Source organism: Choloepus didactylus, chromosome 13 (assembly GCF_015220235.1).
Source record: "Choloepus didactylus isolate mChoDid1 chromosome 13, mChoDid1.pri, whole genome shotgun sequence".
NCBI classification, from domain to species: domain Eukaryota; kingdom Metazoa; phylum Chordata; class Mammalia; order Pilosa; family Megalonychidae; genus Choloepus; species Choloepus didactylus.
In genome coordinates this window covers 56,605,904-56,627,845 of record NC_051319.1, presented here as the reverse complement: position 1 = coordinate 56,627,845, position 21,942 = coordinate 56,605,904, and the positions used below count along the sequence as shown (strand labels likewise).

General features: G+C 34.1%; 1 protein-coding gene across 7 annotated transcripts in view; it reads right to left on the bottom strand.

Moving 5' to 3' along the window:
* COMMD10 (COMM domain containing 10) overlaps positions 1-21,942 on the bottom strand; it is a 217,098-nt gene that overhangs the window by 92,167 nt on the left and 102,989 nt on the right. The window contains exon 6 of one of the 7 annotated variants that reach the window (XM_037801225.1): positions 20,554-20,625. The exons of the other annotated variants lie outside the window; for them this stretch is intronic. Coding sequence (XP_037657153.1) covers positions 20,596-20,625 — 30 coding nt within the window. The 3' untranslated portion in view covers positions 20,554-20,595. Of the gene's footprint in view, positions 1-20,553; positions 20,626-21,942 lie in introns of those variants that run through there. 7 annotated transcript variants of the gene reach the window in all.

The window sequence follows — 21,942 nt, the reverse complement described above, 5'->3', positions numbered from 1 at the left end:
ATGAAGCTGTGAGACATACAACTAGGTGAATGGATCTTGAGAACAACATTTTGAGTGAAGTACAACAGAAACGAAAAGACAAACCTTTTGATGCCTCACTAATATGGGCTAACTATAATATGTAAACTCTGAGAATTGAATCTGAAAGCATAGCTTATCAGGGGAACACTTATCATGATGGTTCCTAGATTGTAAGCTCTTACAGCAGTCACATCTATTCCTGAGTAGTAATGATTATCTCCAAATTTTGAGATGCTGAGCTATTTATGTATAACCTGGTTGGTCTCTGGAACTTTGGGTATCTGTGTGACATTTGAAACTCAGAGCTAGATCTCGGCAGCTATGAATGTCAATATTAGCTCATACAGCAAATGTTCAAAAAGCTGAAAGAGTTCAGATTTCAATTACATATATGAATGAACATATCTAGTTAGGACTAAGGCAAATCAGGCCAAAGGGTAAAGGATGATACTGACTGTGTTTTAAAACTTCAACTTCTGTGTGATACCAAGGGAAGAGATGTATATATGGTGCAGGATCTATACTTTCTGCATCATACTAAATAATTTAACTTGTATGGTCAGTTTATTCAAACACCATAATTACATGGAACTTTGAATAGGAAGTGAGATCTGGTAGGTTTGTACAGATTAGTGTGAAATCTCGATACATACAAAGTAATTTGGGTAGAGAATAAAAATATAATATATTTGCAGGGCCCCCTGAGGAACTTAGGGAATAATGTGGAAATACTGGACTTCTGCACCTAGATTATTACTGATATTTTCATAAACATTAAGGACTAATAATTTAGTAGGCTGAGCCCTTGATCTTGGGGCTTGCCCTTATGAAACTCTTTACTGCAATGGAAAGGCTAAGTCTACTTATAATTGTGCCCAAGGGTTTCCCCCAGAGAACCTCTTTGTTGCTCAGATATGGCCTCTCTCTAAGTGTACTTGGCAAGTGAACTCACTGCCTTCCCCGCTACAAGGGACATGACTTCCAGAATTGTAAATCTCCCTGGCCACGTGGGACAGGACCCCTGGGGATGAGCCTGGATCTAGCATCGTGGGATTGTGAAAATCTTCTTGACAAAAACGGAGAAGCAAAATGAAACAAAGTTTCAGTGGCTCAGAAATTTCAAATGGAGTCGAGAGGTCACTCTGGAGGACATTCTTATGTGCTATATAGATATCCCTTTTTAGTTTTTAGTGTATTGGAATAACTAGAAGGAAATACCTGAAACTGTCAAACTTGAACCCAGTAGCCTTGATATTTGAAGACCATTGCATAACTTACATGGTGTGACTGTGTAATTGTGAAAACCTTGTGGCTCACACTCCCTTTATCCAGTGTATGGACAGATGAGTAGAAAAATGAGGACAAAACTAAATGAAAAATGGAGTGGGATGGGGGGGATAGAATGCTTTGGGTGTTCTTTTTTATTTTTATTTTTATTCCTATTTTCGTTCTTTTCGGAGTAAGGAAAATGATGAAAAATTGATCTGCGTGATGAATGCACAACTATATGATGGTACTGTTAACAGCTGATTGTGCACTGTGGATCACTGTATGGTATGTGAATGCATCTCAATAAAACTGAATTTTTAAAAAAAGCTTATGAGATGCAGTCAAGGCAGCACTTAGAGGGAAAGTTATAGCTCTAAATGCATACATTAAAAAGAAAGAAAGAGCTAAAACCAAAGACCTAACTGAGCAACTGAAGAAACTAGAGAAAGAGCAGCAAACTAACCCTAAAGCAAGTAGAAGAAAAGAAATAACAAAGGTTAAGGCAAAAATAAATGAATTAGGAAACAAACAAACAAAAAAAGCAATGGAGAGAATCAATAAACCAAAATTTGGTTCTTTGAGAAGATCAACAAGATTGACAAACCCTTCGCTAGACTGAAAAAATAAGAAAGAGAGAAGATGCAAATAAAGAAAATCAGAAATGAGATGGGGGTCATTACCATGGACCCAGAAGAAATGAAAAAAATATATTATAACAGGATATTATGAACAACTGTACACCAACAAACTAGACAACTTGGAGGAAATGGAAATTTTCCTAGAAACACACAAACAACCTATACTGACTCGAGAGGACAAAGAAGACCTCAACAAACCAATGACAAGTAAAGACATCAAAAACCTTCTGACATAGAAAGACCTAGGGCCAGATGGCTTCTAAAAAGAACTAACAACATTCCTGCTCAAACTCTTCCAAAAAATTGAAGAAAAAGGAACACTACTTAACTCCAAACTCATTCTATGAAGCAAACATCAAGCTAATACCAAAACCTGATAATAATACTACACAAAGGGAAAACTACAGGCCAATATACCTAATGAATATAGATGCAAAAATTGTCCCCAAAATACTTGCAAATCAAATCCAACAGCATATTAATTAAGAATCATACACCACAAACAAGTGGGGTTTTATTCCAGGCATGTTTTCTGGTTCAAAACAAGAAAATCAATCAATGTAATATAACACATTAACAAATCCAAAGGGAAAAATCACATGATCATCTCAATTGATGCTGAAAAGGCATAAAAAATTCAGCATCCTTTTCTGATAAAAAATACTTCAAATGGTGGGAATCAAAGGAAGCTTCCTCAATATGAAAGGGCATAAATGAAAAACCCACAGCCAGCATCATACTCAATGGTAAGAGACTGAAAGCCTTCCCCCTAAGATCAGGAATGGAACAAGGATGTCCACTGTCACCATTGTTATTCACCATTGTGCAAGTTCTAGCTAGAAACTTCTAGCTAGGCAAGAAAAATAAATAAAAGACATGCAAATTGGACAGGAAGAGTAGAATGCTCAATATTTGCAGATGATATGATTCTCTATGTAGAAAATCCAGAGAAATCCATGACAAAGCTATTTGAGCTAATAAACAAGTTCAGCAAAGAGGTGGGATACAAGATGAATGCACAAAAATCAGTAGTGTTTCTATATACTAGTAATGACCTAACAGAGGACGCAATTAAGAAAAAATCCCATTCACAATAGCAACTAAAAGACTCAAATAGCTAGGAATAATCTTAACCAAAGATGCAAAGGACCTGTACACAGAAAACTACAAAACTTTGCTAAAAGAAATAAAAAAGACACAAATAAGTGGAAAGACATTCCATGTTCATGGATAGGAAGGTTAAATGTCAATAAGATGTCACTTCTACCCAAATTGATAGATTCAATGGAATACCAATTAAAATTCTAACAACCTACTTCGCAGACTTGGAAAAGCTAATAATCAGATTTATTTGGAAGGGAAAGGGGCCTCAAATAGTCAAAAATATCCTAAAATAGAAGAATGAAGTGGGAAGACTTATACTTCTTGACTTTAAAAATTTTTATAAAGCCACAGTGGTCAAAACAGCGTGGTATTGACACAAAGACAGACACATGGATCAATGGAATAGAACTGAGAGTTCAGAGCTAGACTCTCAGATCTATGGTCAATTGATTTTTGGCAAGGTCCCCAAGTCCACTGAACTGGGAAAGAAAAGTCTCTTCAATAAATGGGGCTGGGAGAACTGGATGTCCATATCCAAGGGAATGAAAGAGGACCCCTACCTCACACTCCATACAAAAATTAACTCAAAGTGGATCAAAGACCTCAATATAAGAGACAGTACCATAAAACTCCTAGAAGAAAATACAGAGAAATATCTTCAAGGCCCAGGGATAGGAGGTAGCTTCTTAGACCTTACACCGAAAGCACAAGCAACAAAAGAAAATACAGATACATGGAAACTCCTCAAAATTGAACACCTCTGTGCTTCAAAGGACTTTGTCAAAAAGGTGAAGAGGCAGCCAACTCAATGGGAGAGAATATTTGGAAACCACATATCTGATAAGAGTTTGATATCTAGTATATATAAAGAAATCCTGCAACTCAACAAAAGGACAAACTGAATTATAAAACTGGCAAAAGATATGAAAAGACATTTTTTGAAAGATGAAATATAAATGGCTAAAAAAGCACATGAAAAGATGTTCATCTTCATTAGCTACTAGGGAAATGAAAATCAAAACCACAATAAGATATCATCTCACAACTATAAGGATGGCTGCTATTAAACAAACAGGAAACTACAAATGTTGGAGAGGAGACAGAGAAATAGAACACATATTCACTGCTGGTAGGAATGTAAAATGGTACAGCTGCTGTGGAAGACAGTTTGGTGGTTTCTCAGAAAACTAAATATTGAGTTGCCCAGTAATTCCACTACTTGGTATATACCCAAAAGATCTGAAACCACTGACACAAACATATATTTGCACACTGATGTTCACAGCAGCATTATTCACAACTGCCAAAAGATAGAAACAATCCAAGTGTCCATCAACAGATGAGAGAGGATAAACAAAATGTGGTATATACATATGATGGAATATTATGCTGCAGTAAGAAGGAATGAGGTCCTGAAGCATGTGAAAACATGGATGAACCTTGTGACAAAATGCTAAGTGAAATAAGCCAGACACAAAAAGACAGATATTGTGTGACTTCACTAATATGAACTACCTAGAAAATGTAAACTCAGAGTCTTAAAATGTAGAATACAGGGGACTTAGGGATAGAAGACAGAAAAGGGGAAGTGGTTACCTAATAGGTACAGAATTTTTAACGGGATTGATCTTAAATGTTAGGGAATGGACAGAGTTGATGGTAATTCATTACTGGGATTATAAGTAACAGTGAATTTAATTAAAAGGGGTTTGTGTTGATTTACATATATTATATCCCCCCAAAAGCCAAATTCTTTAAGGCAATCTTGTGGGGGCCTACGTAGTAGTCTTGATTAGGTTGGAACTTTTGATTGTTTTCATGGAGATGTGAATCAATCAACTGTGGGTGATAACTCCGATTGAATTATTTCCAGGGACATGTGGCCCCACCCATTCTGGGGGCCACCATTCTGGGTGGGTCTTAATTAGATCACTGGAGTCCTTTAAGAGATGCTTGGGAGCCAACAGAGATGCTAGTAGCTGACCCAGACACATGCTGATGCTTAGAGATGCTTGGAGATGCGAACAGAAGGACATTTGGAGATGCTAAACTAAGAGATGAAGCCCAGAGTTTGCCCTGGTGAACCTAAGAGAGGAACCCAGATGCTCAGATGCACAGGAGCTGAAGAAGTTAACAGAGATAAACCCAGAAACATTTTGGAGAAAGCCATTTTGCAGCACAACCCAGGAACTAAGGACAAGCAGATGCCAGTCACATGCCTTCCCAGCTAACAGAGGTGTTCCAGATGCCATTGGCCTTTCTTCAGTAAAGGTATTATCTTGTTGATGCCTTAGTTTGGACACTTGTATGGCCTTAGGACTGTGAATTTGTAACCAAATAAACCCCCTTTATAAACGTCAATCCATTTCTGGTATTTTGCATAATGGCAGCATTAGCAAACCAGAACATGGTTGTTTCAAGTCATGTATGCCACCAATTAACACTACGAATACAAATAAGTTCCTGCATGAACTACTACAAATGTACAACACTAGTACAATGAGTTAATATTAGATTGGTATATGGGGAAAAATGACCTATTGCATGCTATGGACTATATTTAACAGTAATACCTTAATATTCTTTCATCAACAGTAACGTGTACCATACCAATACTAAATAGTTGGCAGGGGGTGTGGAGGGGATAAGGGATAAGGGGTGTTTGGGGTTTTCTTTTTTGTGTGGGTGTGATATCTGATATTTTTCTCTGTGGAACAATGAAAAATGTCTAAAATTAAATGTGATGATGATTGCACAAATAAGTGAGGATACTGTGAGACACTGACTATATACTTTGGATAGAATATATGGTATGTGAATATATCATAAAACCTGCAGATTCAAAAATCAAATATTTAAAATGTAATGGCAAAACTAAGCCTACTTATAATTATGCATAAGAGTCACTCCTAGAGAACTTCTGTTGCTCAGATGCGGCCTCTCTCTCTAAGCCAAACTCTGCAAATAAACTCACTACCCTCTCCCCTATGTGGGACATGACTCCCAGGTGTGTAAGTCTCCCTGGCAAAGTGGGACATGACTCTCAGGGATGAGTCTGGCACAGGCATTGTGGAATTGAGAATGCCTTCTTGACCAAAACGGGGAAAATAAATGAAACAAAAATAAACTTTCAGTGGCTGAGAGATTTCAAATAGAGTCGAGAGGTCATTCTGGAGGTTACTCTTATGCAAGTTTGATAAGATAATGCAAATTACCACAGTATGCCAATCCCAACCAATAGTATTCCTGTAAACCCTAAAGAATACCCTGAGCTCTATTTAAGACTCTATAAAAGTTTCACTTAACAAGTTTATTTAGGCAGAAACTTAAGGCCTCCAGATTGTTCCTATGCCAGATAAGCCCTGGTACCAGTCTCTCCAAGAACATCATCTAGGTTCATTCCACTACACCATAAGGTCAACATCCCCTTCCAGCATGATGAAGTTAAAATGGTCATTGCCCAGATATCCCTGAAGATTGAGAGAAAGAACAAATGAGAGGGAGGAGGTGTAACTGAGAAATTAGAATTTAGCAAATGATTATGCCTACTAATCGTCATACAGATGTTTCTTTTTAGTTGATAGTGCATTGGGATAGGCAGAAGGAAATACCTGGAATTGCTGAACTGTAATCCAGTAGACTTGATCTTTGATAATGATTGTATAACCATACAGCTTTCATCTTGTGACCATGTGATTGTAAAAACCTCATGACTGATAGACTGATATTCCCTTCATTCTGTGTATGAGTAGAGGAGTAATAAAACAAAGACAAGCATGAAAAAAAAAAAGGTTGGTAATATGGGGTAAAAATACCCCTACATAAACTATGGACAATAGTCAGAGTACTATTTTAATAATCTTTCATCAATTCTAACAAATGTAACTACTGTTAAAAAATAGAATTAGCAAAAAAAGTGTTAATATAAACCGTAACAAGTTTTCCACACCAGTGCAAGTGATGGTGGTGGGGTGGTATATGGGAATCATGTATTTTATAAACCCACAAATTCTCCAATGAAAAAAAAAATTTTTTTTAATCCTTCCAAACAGTGATAGCATTAAGCCCCTCTTTTATACCACTGCACAGAACTGCCAAATTCTGAAAGCAAAATTTCCATTAAAGATAAAATGAGTATCAAAAAAAAATTGATGTAAAAATAGTAAAGTTTTATAATCTCCCTGCAAATAAAATTGGTGGTTTTCTGCACATGCCTGCTTGTGTACTCCTAATATAAAGAATAAAACTTCACGAACAATCCAATTCTTATTCCTTTTATTCTACAATATGTCTTAATATCAAATGCCCACTGATTTCAAAAGGAGCCTTGTAAACTGAAGATAAACATACAGATTTTAAGTGACATTATGTAAATGCAAAAATAATATTCTTATCCATTCTTAAATCTAAAATAAAAGATTATTTAAATCATATTGTAATACTTCATTCACCCAAGGTAAGCCTACATTTGATCACAGAACCATGGTAATATCAAATACTCATCAGGACTTAAAACGATAATACAATTTAGTATTAATTCATTGCACAAATATTTATAAAACCTCAATGATATGCAAGGCTCTGACTGGGCAATGGAGATACAATGATGAGTAAAAACAGAGATGGATCCTACCTACATGTAGTTTGCTAATTCTAGTGAACAACATAAAGGAACATCCCAACCAAAGTCCTCATATAGATTAATGGCTTATTTGAGCACCAAGATTTATAGACTATCACTTAATAAAAAAGTACATTGGCTCAATGTGAAAAAGAGGTTAAGAGTTGAAATTCCAAACTCAGATTCCTGAGGGGGCTTGGGTCATGGGACAGAAAAGATCATAATTACGTTAAGTGAATAGTTCTGGAGATAGATGTTTAAAATGCTTTCTTCTCTAAAAAACCTACAACAAAGGAGTAAACTAACAGTAAAACCATTTCCATGGTCTTATGACAGTGTTCCTAATACATGCTTTCCATTTTAAAAATACGTAAAATGAATTTAGTCATCAGAAACATAAAATTGCTTTTAAGCAATTAGGCAAGGAGTACCAACTGGAACCCCTTCATTCTTAAGGCCATGTGGAATAATTTATTTTAATCAAATGACTTCAAGTCTGGCTTCACCTCATCTTACTTTCTCCATTCATCATGAACTTCCTTCACAGTTTCTTAAAATAATATATTATACTCACTTCAAGGTTTTTAAACATGCTCTTCCCTCCGCCTGTAGCACACTTACCAAATCCTTTCTCTCTCTGTCTCTGGCTGTGACTCAGTCTTACAGTATCAGCCTAAGTTCTCTGTCACAAAGATCTTCCCCGAGGTTACCCAGACTAGATTTTCTGTTTTTCTGGACTGTGCTCTCAAAGCACTATGAACCTTCCCTTCTTAGAAATCTTAAAATTTCTAATTATAAGCTTAATGTGTGATTCGTTTATAAGCTCAGTAAATTTATGTTCACAAATAAATTCCCAGAGCCTAGGAGAGTGTCTAGCACCTGGTGGTGAAGCTCAGTAAGTAGTTATTAAAAAAAAATGACATTTAGGTAAAATATGGATAAACATTCCCTCATGATTTCTTGCCTCATGTATTACTTTTTAGTGAAAACCCTTTTCTCTGATATTTAAATTATTTTACAGTCCTCATGAATAAAGTAGTTCCTAGATTTCATTTCTGCACATTTTATCTTTTTATCCACTTTTTCCTTTTTAAGGAAAATATCATTTACTACAGAAAAAAATGATTCCTGTACAGACTTGCAATGTATAATTTACAAGTGGATGACAAAGATATGGTGAAAGATGTCAGTGTCAAAGAAATAAGAAACACAGACAAGTAAAACTAAAATAACACAAAATACTATTAAACATTTTATAGCCTAATCAAGAGCAACTTGAAGTACCAATCAACCAAAATAACTACACTGTAAAAAAAAGTCTAAATGTTCTCTTCAGAATTCTAGTTTCTTTTGTGAATAAAAAGGTCAAAATGTAGAACTGAGATAATTTCTTGTAACACTATGACTCTGTCCAGTCTCATATTTCTGAACAGAACAATAAATACCATCATAAAACATTGCATTGACCTTATGACTACAAGTAGACTCTATTCTAAAAGTTTATTTCTATTTAACTAGATAAGTCAATGAGTCAACTAAATAAAATCTGGAATATAAGGGCTTGATAAACTAATGGACACAGAAACTGTAATTGTTGAGCAAAATACTTTTAACCCATATTACAATATTCCATGTTTTTACCAAGAGAGATTTCAGGATAAGTAGATTTCCAAATTAAGCTATTAAAATTTAATTCCAACAATGAGATATCTCTATACACCTAATAAAATGGCTAAAATTCAAAACATTGGCAACACCAAATGCTGTTGAGGATGTGAAACAAGAAGAACTCTCATCCATTGCTGGTGGAAATGCAAAATGGTATAGCCACTTTGAAGGACAGTCTGGAAGTTTCTTAAAAAGCTATACATAGGCTTTCCATATGATTCAACAATCGTGCTCCCAGGTAGTTACCCAAGTTAGTAGAAAACTCACACAAAAACCTGCACATAAATATTTATAGCAACTTTATTTATAACTGCCAAAACTTGAAAGTAATCAAGATGTTCTTCAACAGGTAAATGGATAAACCAACTGAGTTACATCCATACAATGGAGTAATATTCAGTGATAAAAAGAAATGAGCTATCAAGATATGAAAAGGCATGGAGCAATCTTAAATACATATGGTTAAGTGAGTTTCTAAAGAAACTACATACTATATGATTCCAGCTTTATGACATTGGGGAAAAGGCAAAACTGTAGAGACAGTAAAAGGATCAATGGTTGCCAAGGGTTCCAAGGGGTAGAGCGGGTGGGGAGGATAAATAAGTAGAGAAAAGGGCATTTTTAGGGGCAGTGAAATTATTCTTTATAATATTGTAATGGTAGATACATGATATGATGCATTTGTCAAAACCCACAGAACTGTACAACACAAAGAATGAACCCCAATGCAAGCTATGGATTTAGCTAATACTAATGTATCAATATTGGTTCATCAATTCTAACATATGCACCACACTAATGCAAGGTTTTAATAAGAGAAACTGGGGTGGAGCAAAGAGGGGTAGTATCTGGGAACACTACTATGAAATTTTTCTGTAAAACTAAATTGCTCTAAAAAATGAAGTCTATGAAAAATTTTAATCCCAATAGTCAAAACTAAATTTTCTTAAGATCCACAAAAACTGCCTTACTATTTATTCTCCTCAACTCTTAGGAATATTTTCATGAAAGTAGAATAGCAGGCTTAAATTGGGCTTATCTAACACTAAACAGAGTAAGATATCATGAATTCTTCCTAATTTTGCTCCATGCCCTCCCCCAACTCCCTAACACCCCAGGGAGAAATAAGATTTTTCTTCCTCTTTTCATCACACCTCTATTTGGAACATATCAAACACTTATCAGTGCAGACTGTTGCACAAAAACTTTCCCAATCCACTCTTGCTAAGTAAAGGAGATACACTCATCAACAGACTCAGTTAATTGTTTCAATAACCTGCTACACTTCTATTTTTTTCTGGTTGATCAGTCCGTCCAGTCTGTTAGTCTGTCTGTCTCACTCTCTCTGTCTGTATCTCTTTCTCTTTTTCTTTCTTCCAGTAAGAAAAAACATGGGAAAATAAACCCAGGACTCCAAAATCCACCCCTATTTTCTTCCCAACCTATTACCCATTTAAATAAAGAATGTTAGAACAAATAAAGCATAATATCCAAAACAATCAGAGTGATCATCTCAAAAATAGTTTACTAAATTGAAAGTACAGAAAATTAAAATTTAACAAGTTTTATAAAAAACAGGAGCTATCCTACAACTTTTAAAAAGCAACAATAAAACTTTCAATCTATACATAATCACAATCAAGAGATGCAGGTAACTATATGTTTTCAAAGGAAAAAAAACAGGAATTAGTACTGTAAACCCATGATCTTTTTTCATAAGTATTTCTATGGGATTCTGAAAACATGAGTTCTCACCAGGGTTCTGTGGCTAACTAGTTATGTAGCCATGAGTAACTAAATAACTGCATGATCACGAGTATCCTCAGCAGTAAGATGAAGGGAGTGGTGTTAAGCAGCTGGGGTTCCTTTTAAAGAATTAAAAGCACTTCACAAACTCCCACAGGATAGGAATATTTGTTGTTTGAAAACATTAACAACCAAAATTACAAGAATTCAGAAACATAATTTTTCAGTTGATGATTTAGATTAGTTTATTAAATAGCTAAGTATATTTGCAAATCTGGAAAAAAAGATGCGTGTGCTATGGATTCAATTAAAGACATGTACAAGTCTAATCCCTGGTCCTGTTCATGTGAACTTTTTGTAAATAATATCTTTGAAGATGTTATTAGTTAAGATGGGTCCAAAATGGATTAGGCTGTGTCCTAATCCAATATGACTGATGTCCTTAATGTCCTTATAAGGAGAGGAAATGTGAACAGAGAGACAACCATGTTATGGAGGCACAGATTGAGCTATGCAGCCACAAATAAGAAATGCCACGGATCACTGGCCACCCACCAGAAGCCAGGGGAGAGGCATGGAATGGATTCTCACCTTAAGGGGAAGCATAGCCGTGCCAACACCTTGATTTTAGACTTCCAGCCTCCAGAACTGTAAGGTAATAAATTTCTATTGTTTAAGACAACAGAAATCATAGGATTACATCTAGAGATGCTGAAAAGTATTTGGTATTTTCAACAGCTATTGGTATTAGTTTCCTATGGCTGCTGTAACAAATTACCACAAATTGGTGGCTTAAAACAACAGAAGTTTATTCACTCACAAAGTCTGAAATCAGCATTACTGTTGGTAAAGCTCTTGCTGAGAATCCATTTCATAAGTCTTCCGATTTCTGGTAGCTGCCAGTATTCCTTGACTCGGCTTCTCCTCTGTATGTCTGTGTCAAATCTCCCCCCACTTCTCTCTCTCTTACAAGAGTTGTGATTCCATTTACAGCCACCTGGATAATCCAGGATAATGTACTCATTGAAAAATCCTTAATTTAATCAAATTTGCAAAGATCCTTTTTCCTTATAAGGTAACATTTACAGGATCCAGGGATTTGGGTCCTGATATCTCTGGGAAGCCATTATTCCATCTACCACAAATTCTCTTCAAGCTCTTACGACTCTTTAACCACCCAGGATTGGCAATGAAGGATTCTCACAATGCCTATTTTATCTTCTACCCTGCCTCACCAAGAGACTGCTCCCTAGAAATATGGTTTCACTTTCCCTGTCTCTTGAAAGTTTGTGTCAAACCTGCAACAGAGAAGCTCCTACAGCTAGCCCAAGTACCATTCTTAAAGTTCCAAATAAAGAACTTTTGGTTTTGTTTATCAAAGTGGATCAATTTCTTAAGAAAACTGTCTCCTGCTGTCATTAGCAAGCAATCTTAGAAATTGTTCAAGGCAACACTGTTTTCAGTAGGGGAAAATTATAAACAACCTAAAATCTACACAATAGTCAATGTTTGTAAAGAGTTTGTTAGAGTGGTTGATTTTGGGTGGTGTGACTGGAGGATTTAATTTTTCCCTTTATGGCTGTTTGTTTTTTCCATCTCTTTCATTGTGACAATTTATTACTTTAAGAATTTAAACATCCTTTCATAATAATATATAAATCTTTGTTTTTTAATGGCTATTTAATGACAAGGTTTCCCCATAGACGTCTTCAAAGGTATCGATTAGAATCCATTCCGTTCCCCAAATCTTTCCAATCGCTAAGATCCTTTTGGAAAGTTTTTCACCTTTTTCATACTGAAAGTATAGTACAGGAATTACAGAAAAAGATTACAAACTATATTATAATTTAGAACTGCTGTTCAATTTATATCCACTTTAGAAAGTTCTAGGTTAACCTTTACTAGTGATTAACTATGATGTTTATAATAATTTTAGTTAAAAATATAGAACTTAGATAAAAACATAACCTAATATAAAGAAAATGCTTCAATAAGAACATCAGATTTACTGTATGTTTCTACTGAAAGCACAAGAACAAAACTTTCCAGTACATATACAGATTACACATACTGCATGTTTTATGTGATTAGTTTTTCCTTCCTTTTGTTAATGTAGATAATTAAGAGGTGAGAAAAATAACTTTCTGAATTAACAGAAATGCAACAGGAAAAATTAGTAATAGGAACTCTGTAAAAACTCGAGATTTCTCCTTGATGTGAAACCCTTCTCTGATCAATTTGCTATCTGTGCTTTTTATAATAATAAAACCCTTATGTGACGATTAAAAACATAAATCAAGATAAAAGAATTTCCTTGATGTTAAAAAAGGCTTATTTTGAATGCAAAAGCATTGGATAAAGTGTTGTTTTAGAAAACAGTATCTGCCCAATTGGAGAAAATTTTCAGGGCTGTAATCATCTGAGTTTTCTTACTTCAAAACAACCATCCCCTTGATATCAAATTCTGTAAATGATAAGGCTTTTCCTTTCCCACAGAAGGCAACTTCAGGAGCAGCATTTCTATTCTGACCTCTAAATTAAGAAGAAAAAAAATGTTTTTCTTCCAGGCACTCAGTATATTTTCTAATATTCATTCTAAAATTTTCTTCAGAAAGGAAATCTTTATTTAAAATGTAAAACAACTGCACTGATCTACACATAAATAGGCAATGTTAAAATAATGATTATCAACACATGAGAAAAAAGAAAAGCTATTTTCAAATTAAGTATTATACCTGTATAAATGGAAGTTTTAATATAATCTTCACTAACAATTCTTTAAAATCCTATATTTCTTTAAAATTAGATGTGCCAAGACATGACTACATATTATTTTCTATCATATTCAATCAACTAAATGAACTTGACCATAATGGACTAATACCAGTTGTAACATTTTAAATATTTTGAGGTATTATCTTTAATGTAAATAAACTTTCTTTATATTCTTAGATCTTTATAAAATACTGATATACAACCTGATTTTTCACATTTCTTTTTCTCATATTCCATAACACAAAATTTGATCTCTAGTCTCAGAATTAACCATTACATAAAATTAGGCTGACAATTTAAAACAAAATGTGAGACTACAAAAGCATAATTATGGTATATCCATAATACATTCTCTCTTCCAAGAAACTAAATCAAAGTAATCAAGAATTATAGTAAGCCTTACTTATTAGGGAAAGCAACTCAAACTATTCAAAGAAACGAGGATCCATCTTTACTGGCACAGATGGCTGTACCCAGAAATTGATGACTAACAAGCAGGAGTGGCAATTAAGGAAATCTGCTTCACTTAGAGTTTACCTAGGATTATAAAATGAGGTATTTCTTCTGAATGTTATGATAAAAGCTTGCTATACACTGCTTTGACTATAAAAATAAAATCATTGCAGGTAACATGGTGGCATACATTTTATTAGCTATACCTCCATATGTTATTCTGTATCAAGGCCAGGGGTCCCAAGGTTATAAATGAACTACAGATAGATGGGGAAATGAAAGTGCCTAAAGAGGAAAGGATCAGATACTCAAAATTCTTTAAAGCAATTCAATTTAACAAATATTAAGCATCAGCTATTGCCCGGTGTTGAAGGTAACCTAGAGCCATCTGAACAAACTACTTAATTTCTCTGTGCTCAGTTTCCTCATAGAAAAGGCAATATTATTACTTACCTCAACAGTTGTGATGATCAAGTGAGGTGATAAGTAAAATATTAATAAAAAAATGTCTGCAATTGGATAAAAACACCCAATGAATGGCTGTTAATTCTAGTGTTTTTATTAATTAACATAACCTATGCACTTCCTTTGTTTAGTGACTGTAGTGAGTTGAACTGTGCCCCCCCCCCGCCAAAAGATATGTTGAAGTTCTAACCACTGGTACCTGTGAGTGTGACCTTTGGAATCAGGGTCCTTACAGATGTCATCAAGTTTAAAATGAAGTCATATTAGATTAGAGTGGGCTCTAAATCCAATTACTGCTGTCCCTATAAGAAGATAAGAGAACACACAGAGAGATACACAGTGAAGAAGGCAATGTAACCAAGGCAGAGATGGGGGTGATGCATCCTCAAGCTATGGAACACCAAGGTTTCTGGGAGTGATCAAAAGCAAGGAAGAACGAAGAAGGGATTCATTTCTAGATCCTTCAGAGGGCGGACAGCCCTGAGAACACCTTTATTTTGGACTTCTAGCTTCCAGAACTGTGAAATTTCTGTTGTTTTAAGCCGCTCAGTTTGTAGTGATTTGTTACAGCACCCTAAGAAACTAATACAGTAAAAGAATAAACATTTTTGTTTCCAAAAATTTATTTCCAAAGTCAGCAAGGCAACTCCACAGAAATGTATTAATGTAGGTGGTAAATTTCATGACAATGGGTACTGTAATTTGAAATAAATTACTCATTGTCTACTTCTAAAATATTAATTAAAGTCAGATTGCAATTGTATTTTCTAATTCTTCTCTTGCTCGTTTTCAATTCTCTCTCTAGTTCCACTTTCAAGGAAGTTTGCTTCTCTTAGGCAAGGGTCCAGGAAGCAATAGCAGAAGTTTGACTCTATCACAAAGTCCAGTTCAAAAAGAATAAAATATTCATATATACCCACAATAATCAACCATAGTGTCTGCTACTCTTTATGTTACACTACTATTTTCTGTATAAGAGTCCATTTTTACAGAACGAATTAGGGTTATTTTCTGAATATGAAAATTAAAAATTTAATCCAAAATTTGTTTTAAAATATTTTAGTCCATCAAGAGTTGAACACAGAATATAAGAAATTCCTTCTTTTCCCCTTTAATAATGAATTCAGGTATATAAAAAATAAAATTACAAAAAGCTTTATTCACATTTTATCAATCACATTCATTAACATTGCATTTGCATTAAAATATGAATTCACATAAAAAGAAATAACACTATTATAAAAAGGTCACATTTTCTCTGGTATATGCTACAGACCTCTTCTTGGGAAAAAAAATGTGCAGGCACATAGTCACAAAATGTAGCAAATAATTTCAGGTGCTTTATAGACCTTCTGAAGACAGAATCGATACAAATCAAGAATCCTTACATAGACCTGATATTTGAAAATTTTTATCATGACCCAAAGATCGAAGCCCTGTGGTAATTTTTTATTTTGCTAAGGCTGCATTTGAATCACACTAAGAGAAAACTGTAAGACTGAAGTGAAGTAGCAAGTCACTCAGCTAGTGAGGAAGCCTGGCATTCACATCTCAGTTTGACTCTGGCATTTGTACAACTTATCATCGGCAGAATAATTATAAGGAAGTGTTTTAGTGGTAATCATTAATATATTCAGAATGTCTTTGAACGTATTCAGAATGTCTTTGAACGTCTTATAATAAAAAGAGTAGACTGTGTTTTCATACCCTAAGGCTTCTTGGCAAGTTATATCCTGATTGTTGCCTAAAAAAGCAGGACTGTAAAAGATGACAAACCAACAGAAGAATGAAATAAAGCATATATCATCTTCACAGACAGTCATTCAGAAATACACTTATTACATCCCTATTTTGTAGAAGATACTTCCTAGTCATTGTGTGAATTACAGAGAAAAAAAGATAAAAAGATACAGATCCAATCTTCTAAGATCATTCATATTATGTGTCCAGCTTATTTCTGAAAAATACTGACCATAAAGAATGATGTGATAGAAGTCCAGTTATGGACACCCCATATGAAGTAGTTACACACTTTAGACCTATTTCCAATATTCTTCAATTCCTATAATCACTAAGGCTCTAGCAGGAGTTTGTTGATAGCCTTCTGTATCTGTCTATACTAAGTTATTCAGCATCATCATATTAAAGCAACTATTAGAAATCAAGCAAATTTTTGTAAAATAAAGGTTGGAATCATAAAATATAATGAATACATTATCTAGTTTCAACAAATTTCCTGAAATGGTATAGAGTAATCATGGTTTTTCAAAACCAGTAGTTCTACACTCATCACCCTGGCCTACTTCTTCACCTACACTCACTTGTACTTCTCTATTCGTTCCACCAACTGCTTTCCCCAGCCACCACCAACCCCAACCCCACCCCACACCTTGTTTCAGCACCTCCTGTCAATGGAATCTCATTTCTTATCTTTGATCTCCTTGCAGGCCTTCAATCCCCTCTGCAAAGAGCCCCAGTGCCAACCAACAGGAGACACCACCATTTCCTATTCTTCAAAAGATGAAAAGGTGGCTAGGGAGAGGATCACTATTTCTATTCCTAGAGCTTTAGGAGGGGAAACTATAGTTTCTGGTTTTTCAAATTGGAACTCTGTACTCTCCCATCAAACCACTGCTATAGATGGTTGTTTTACTCTATAGTACTATTTATATTATTCCAATCTGGAACAGAAACCCAACTGATACTTATCAAGTTATTTTTTAGAGGAAAAAAGTTAGAATTAAAATACTGATTGCTGCATACAGTATGTAAGGGCACAGGGCTAAGTGGTTTACGTACATTCTTATTTAATCAATACAATAAAGTAGGCATTATCAATATTTTAAAGGTAGTAAGAAAACTCAGTCTCAGAAAGATAAAGTAATTTGCCAGGCCTGGAATTCAAATGCAGTTCTATCTGACCCAAGCTCGTGCCGTTGCCCACCACACTTCATTGGCTGCTACGTGTATTCCAAATTTTAAATGTCACTTTTCAATGGCTTTTGTATAATATAATTTTATCTCATTAAATGTTGACTGCATGGGTATGTGTATGTGTGTAATAGTTACAAATACGAATGTATTAAATTATTTTGATTTCTGGAATCCATGTATTTAAAATTCTTGATAGATTTGAAAAACAACTGAAAAACCTTTTCTATCTGATTTGCACCTTATTAGAAATTCCTTTACACAAACTGATATTAATATACTAATAAGTAAAAAAAGTAACCTACCTAATAATCACTACTAAGCTTTTAAATTTAATAATATGATCTCCTGGTAATATATCTGTTGGCAAATAGGAAATTTTGCTTAATTAATGGTAATTTCAAATATGTTTTATACTTCACCTTCCCCCAAACTCCTAGTTAGACAATTGCAGAAGAAAGGAATTACACTGCATTTTTTCTCCAGAGAGATATTTGACAAGAAAACTTGATGAGAATGTTTCAGCCATAATTTTTATTTTGACTTAAATTATAGAAAATAACAATAATGAATAATAATTCTACAGGTTACAGAACACGGTGTTGCTGCTGCTGCTGCTAACATATAGGATGAAAATTTCCTAACTCTCAGTGATAGATTAAATATGGGTCACATTTAAATCTAACTAGACTATCCCTAACAAATCTCTGAAATGAGTAGGTTGTAAAACAGGAATATGTAAGGAGGAAAAACAAGCTGCCGAGATTATAGAGAAAAGAAAAGCTGATGAAATGTTTCTAAGAATCGAGACAAAAATCAGTGTTTCTGGTTCTAAGAGTATCTAGTATGATGATTTTATTATATTTTTGACCAAAATTTAGAAAAATTCCAATTCTTAAAATATACAGGGCATTGATAAACTAAAACTGGTATTAACTATAAACAATGACTTCAAACATTAAGTCTCCTTCCATGATTCTGTTCTTGTAACCATACAACATCACTTTTTCTAGAGGCATAATAATAATCTTAGGCAAAGCAACAACAAAAAAAAATTTACTTGTTCATCTTTTTTTTACCATGTAAGAAAGGAAAAAAATTCTTTCAGCCTCAAGAATAACTGTGATAAGAAAATCCTAATACCATAAGCACTTGGACAAGACACTACACTAAATAAGTTGGGCTGCGTGGACATAATACCTTTACCTAGATAACTAGTGCTTTATATAATTTAGCAAAATTGTTTAAATAACCGGAATAATTAATTAGACCACAGCTATGGCTACTTGAAAAAGAAAAGCCTCAAAGTAAGAAAGAAGCTATTGTATCTTGATAAACTTAATGAAACACTCTAAAATGTTACTTTTCGGCACAGTGGAGAATTAACATTTGATAATATAAAACATTTGATTTGATTGACTAGGTGATAAAACAATATTTTCACTGCAAAATGTTGAACTTTCTAATTTAAATAGCATTTATAGAAGAATAATGAACTTCAAGATATGTTATTTTCCCAATGTGTAAAGATGCTCTGAAAAGTGCTATTTTTAAAAACTGACAGAACAATCCTTGCAAAAATGTATGCAATGTATAGAAGCACAATGTATTAAAAATGTTAGAGTTGTAGTCAAAGGTCAGAAACAAAATCAATGGTCATGATGAGACTCCAGATTCACTTATAAAATACATCTCAATGCTATCACCTTTATTATGTTTTTATGTTAAAAAAATATACACTTTGAAAGGTAGTACATTTATGTACACATATTCTAAAAACTTGCCTCTTTAACTTCTTTACCAAATTTTAGAAAATGAGTTTAACATACTTATTTTCTTCTAAATACTGTTTTTGCTTGAATAGAACAGATTATCACTATTTATCACTGTTTTATCAGATATCAAAGAAAGAAGGATTAAATAAAAATTTTAAACATGCAAGGTTTTTACCATCTCTTTGCTAGCTGGTCTTTTTAAAATTACTTTTTAATTATTTAACTGAAATATTTCAGCTTACAGAAGAGAAAAAAAAATGACACTCATGTACTCACCCCAGATTTATCAGATGTTAATATTTCATCTTATTTGTTTCATCTTTTTTAATTAAAAAAATTATGAATGTAGCTAAAGCACCATCCACCCCCATTTTCCCCTTTCTTCTATCCCCACAGGTACCCCCAATATGATTTTCTAGTTTTATTACAAAAAACGATGCATATTGTTTTGTTTTAAAATTTTACAAAATTGTTATCAAACTGCACACATCATTTTGCAAAATGCTTTTTCTCAGCACTATTTTTAAAATTTATCTATGTTGATAAGCTGTAAATCGAATTCTTTCACTTTGACAGCCATATGAATGTTTCACTATATAAATAAACCTATTTGATTATCCAGTTGGGATAGAATATCATATTGTTTCACTTTCGCTATTATAAATGTAATAAGCATATTGCACACGTATAACGTTCTCTGGTGTTGACACCTAAAAGCATCAACTGTAGGATCATAGGGTATGTACATCATTAAAATTATTAGGCGTTAGGCAGTTGCTCTTCCAAGTTCCTGAACCAATTTACTTTGCCACTAGAAATGTAGAAAAGAGCTCTCATTTGCCCATATAAATATTTAGCAATATCAACCCTTCATATTATTGACAATTTGAAAGGTGCCAAATGCTGTTTCAAAAATGTTTGTTACCTAATATTCCATTGGTTCATAAATGAAATTTATTACTGAAACAAAATTTTATTTTTCTTGGTAAAGACATAGTGTTATGATAGTGTTTACATATTTTAACGGTCATTTTCAACTGGTTGTAATTCAAAATGTTTTAAAATTGAGTTAAGTCTGAAAATATACCTCTCTTTTCACACAACAGCTAGTAAAAAGTACTTGGCCTCTTCATCTTGAAATTATCTGGTCTTTGGGATTCTATTAATTAAAAAGAAAAGAACTTCTAAGTTTTATGCTATAGAAATATCTGGTACTTATGGCAAAGGATAACATTAAAGGTATTAAAATCACTTGTAATTTTGGCTACTCACATATACCTTGATGCAATTAATGGTTCTGACCTCTGCTAATTCAAAGTCCTTCCTTCATACATCACTTATTTTATTTGGCCTGATGTTAGTTTATTTCTCCTTGATTAAGCTCACTTCTTTTAAGGCAAAGATTATTGTGCTGTAATACTTTTTTAAACAAATATTTTATTGCTGTATTACATATGTATAGAGATGTGCACATATTATAACAGTAGAGTTCAATGAGCTTTTACAAAAGAAAAACATCTGCTCAAGGTACAAATCATGAAGAGCAACCTAAAAGTCCTTCCTCATGTCCCCTTCCAGTGCCACTCCTTCAAGGGTAAACACTATCACGATTTCTACAATATAGATTGAACTTTATATAAACAAAATCATACAATAGGCATTCTTTTGATTCTGGCTTCTTTTGCTCAACATTATATTTAGGGGATTTATCCTTATTTTAAATATAACTATGGCTCCTATATTCTAATTGATATATAGTATTTCATTGAACGAACATACCATAATTTATCCATTCTACTGTCGATGGACACTTGGATAGTTTCTATCTTGAGGCTCTAATGAATAGCACAGCTATGAACATTATTGTCCATGTTTTTTGGTGACCATCTTTATTTTGGTTGGGTAGAAACCTAGACATGGAATTTCTGGGTTATACTGTGTGATGATTAGGTTCATGTGTCAACTTGGCCAGGTGATAGTACCCAGCTGTCTGGTCAAGCAAGCACTGGCCTAACCGTTGCTGTCAGGATGTCTGTGACTGGTTAATAAACCAACAGGCTAGTTTATTAAATCATCAGCCAACTGGCTGCAGCTGTGACTGATGACTCAATGAAGGGCGTGTCTTCCAAAACAAGAGAATGCAGTTGGCTGGATTTAATCCAATCAATCAGTTGAAGTCTTTTAAGCGAGACAGATACAGGACCTTCACTTCTTCTTCAGCTAACCAGCAAAGCGTTTCCTGAGGAGTTCCTCGAAGTTGCCAGTTTGTTTCCTGAGGAGTTCACTGAACATCTTCCTTGGAGTTGCCAGTTTGCTGACTGCCCTAAGGAATTTGGACTCGTGCATATCCACAGCTGCGTGAGTCACTTTTATAAATCTTATATTCATAGAAATCTCTCATTGATTCTGTTTCCCTAGAGAACCCTAATTAATACAAATGGTATTTGTAGATTTAGTTCTAGTAGATACCAACAAA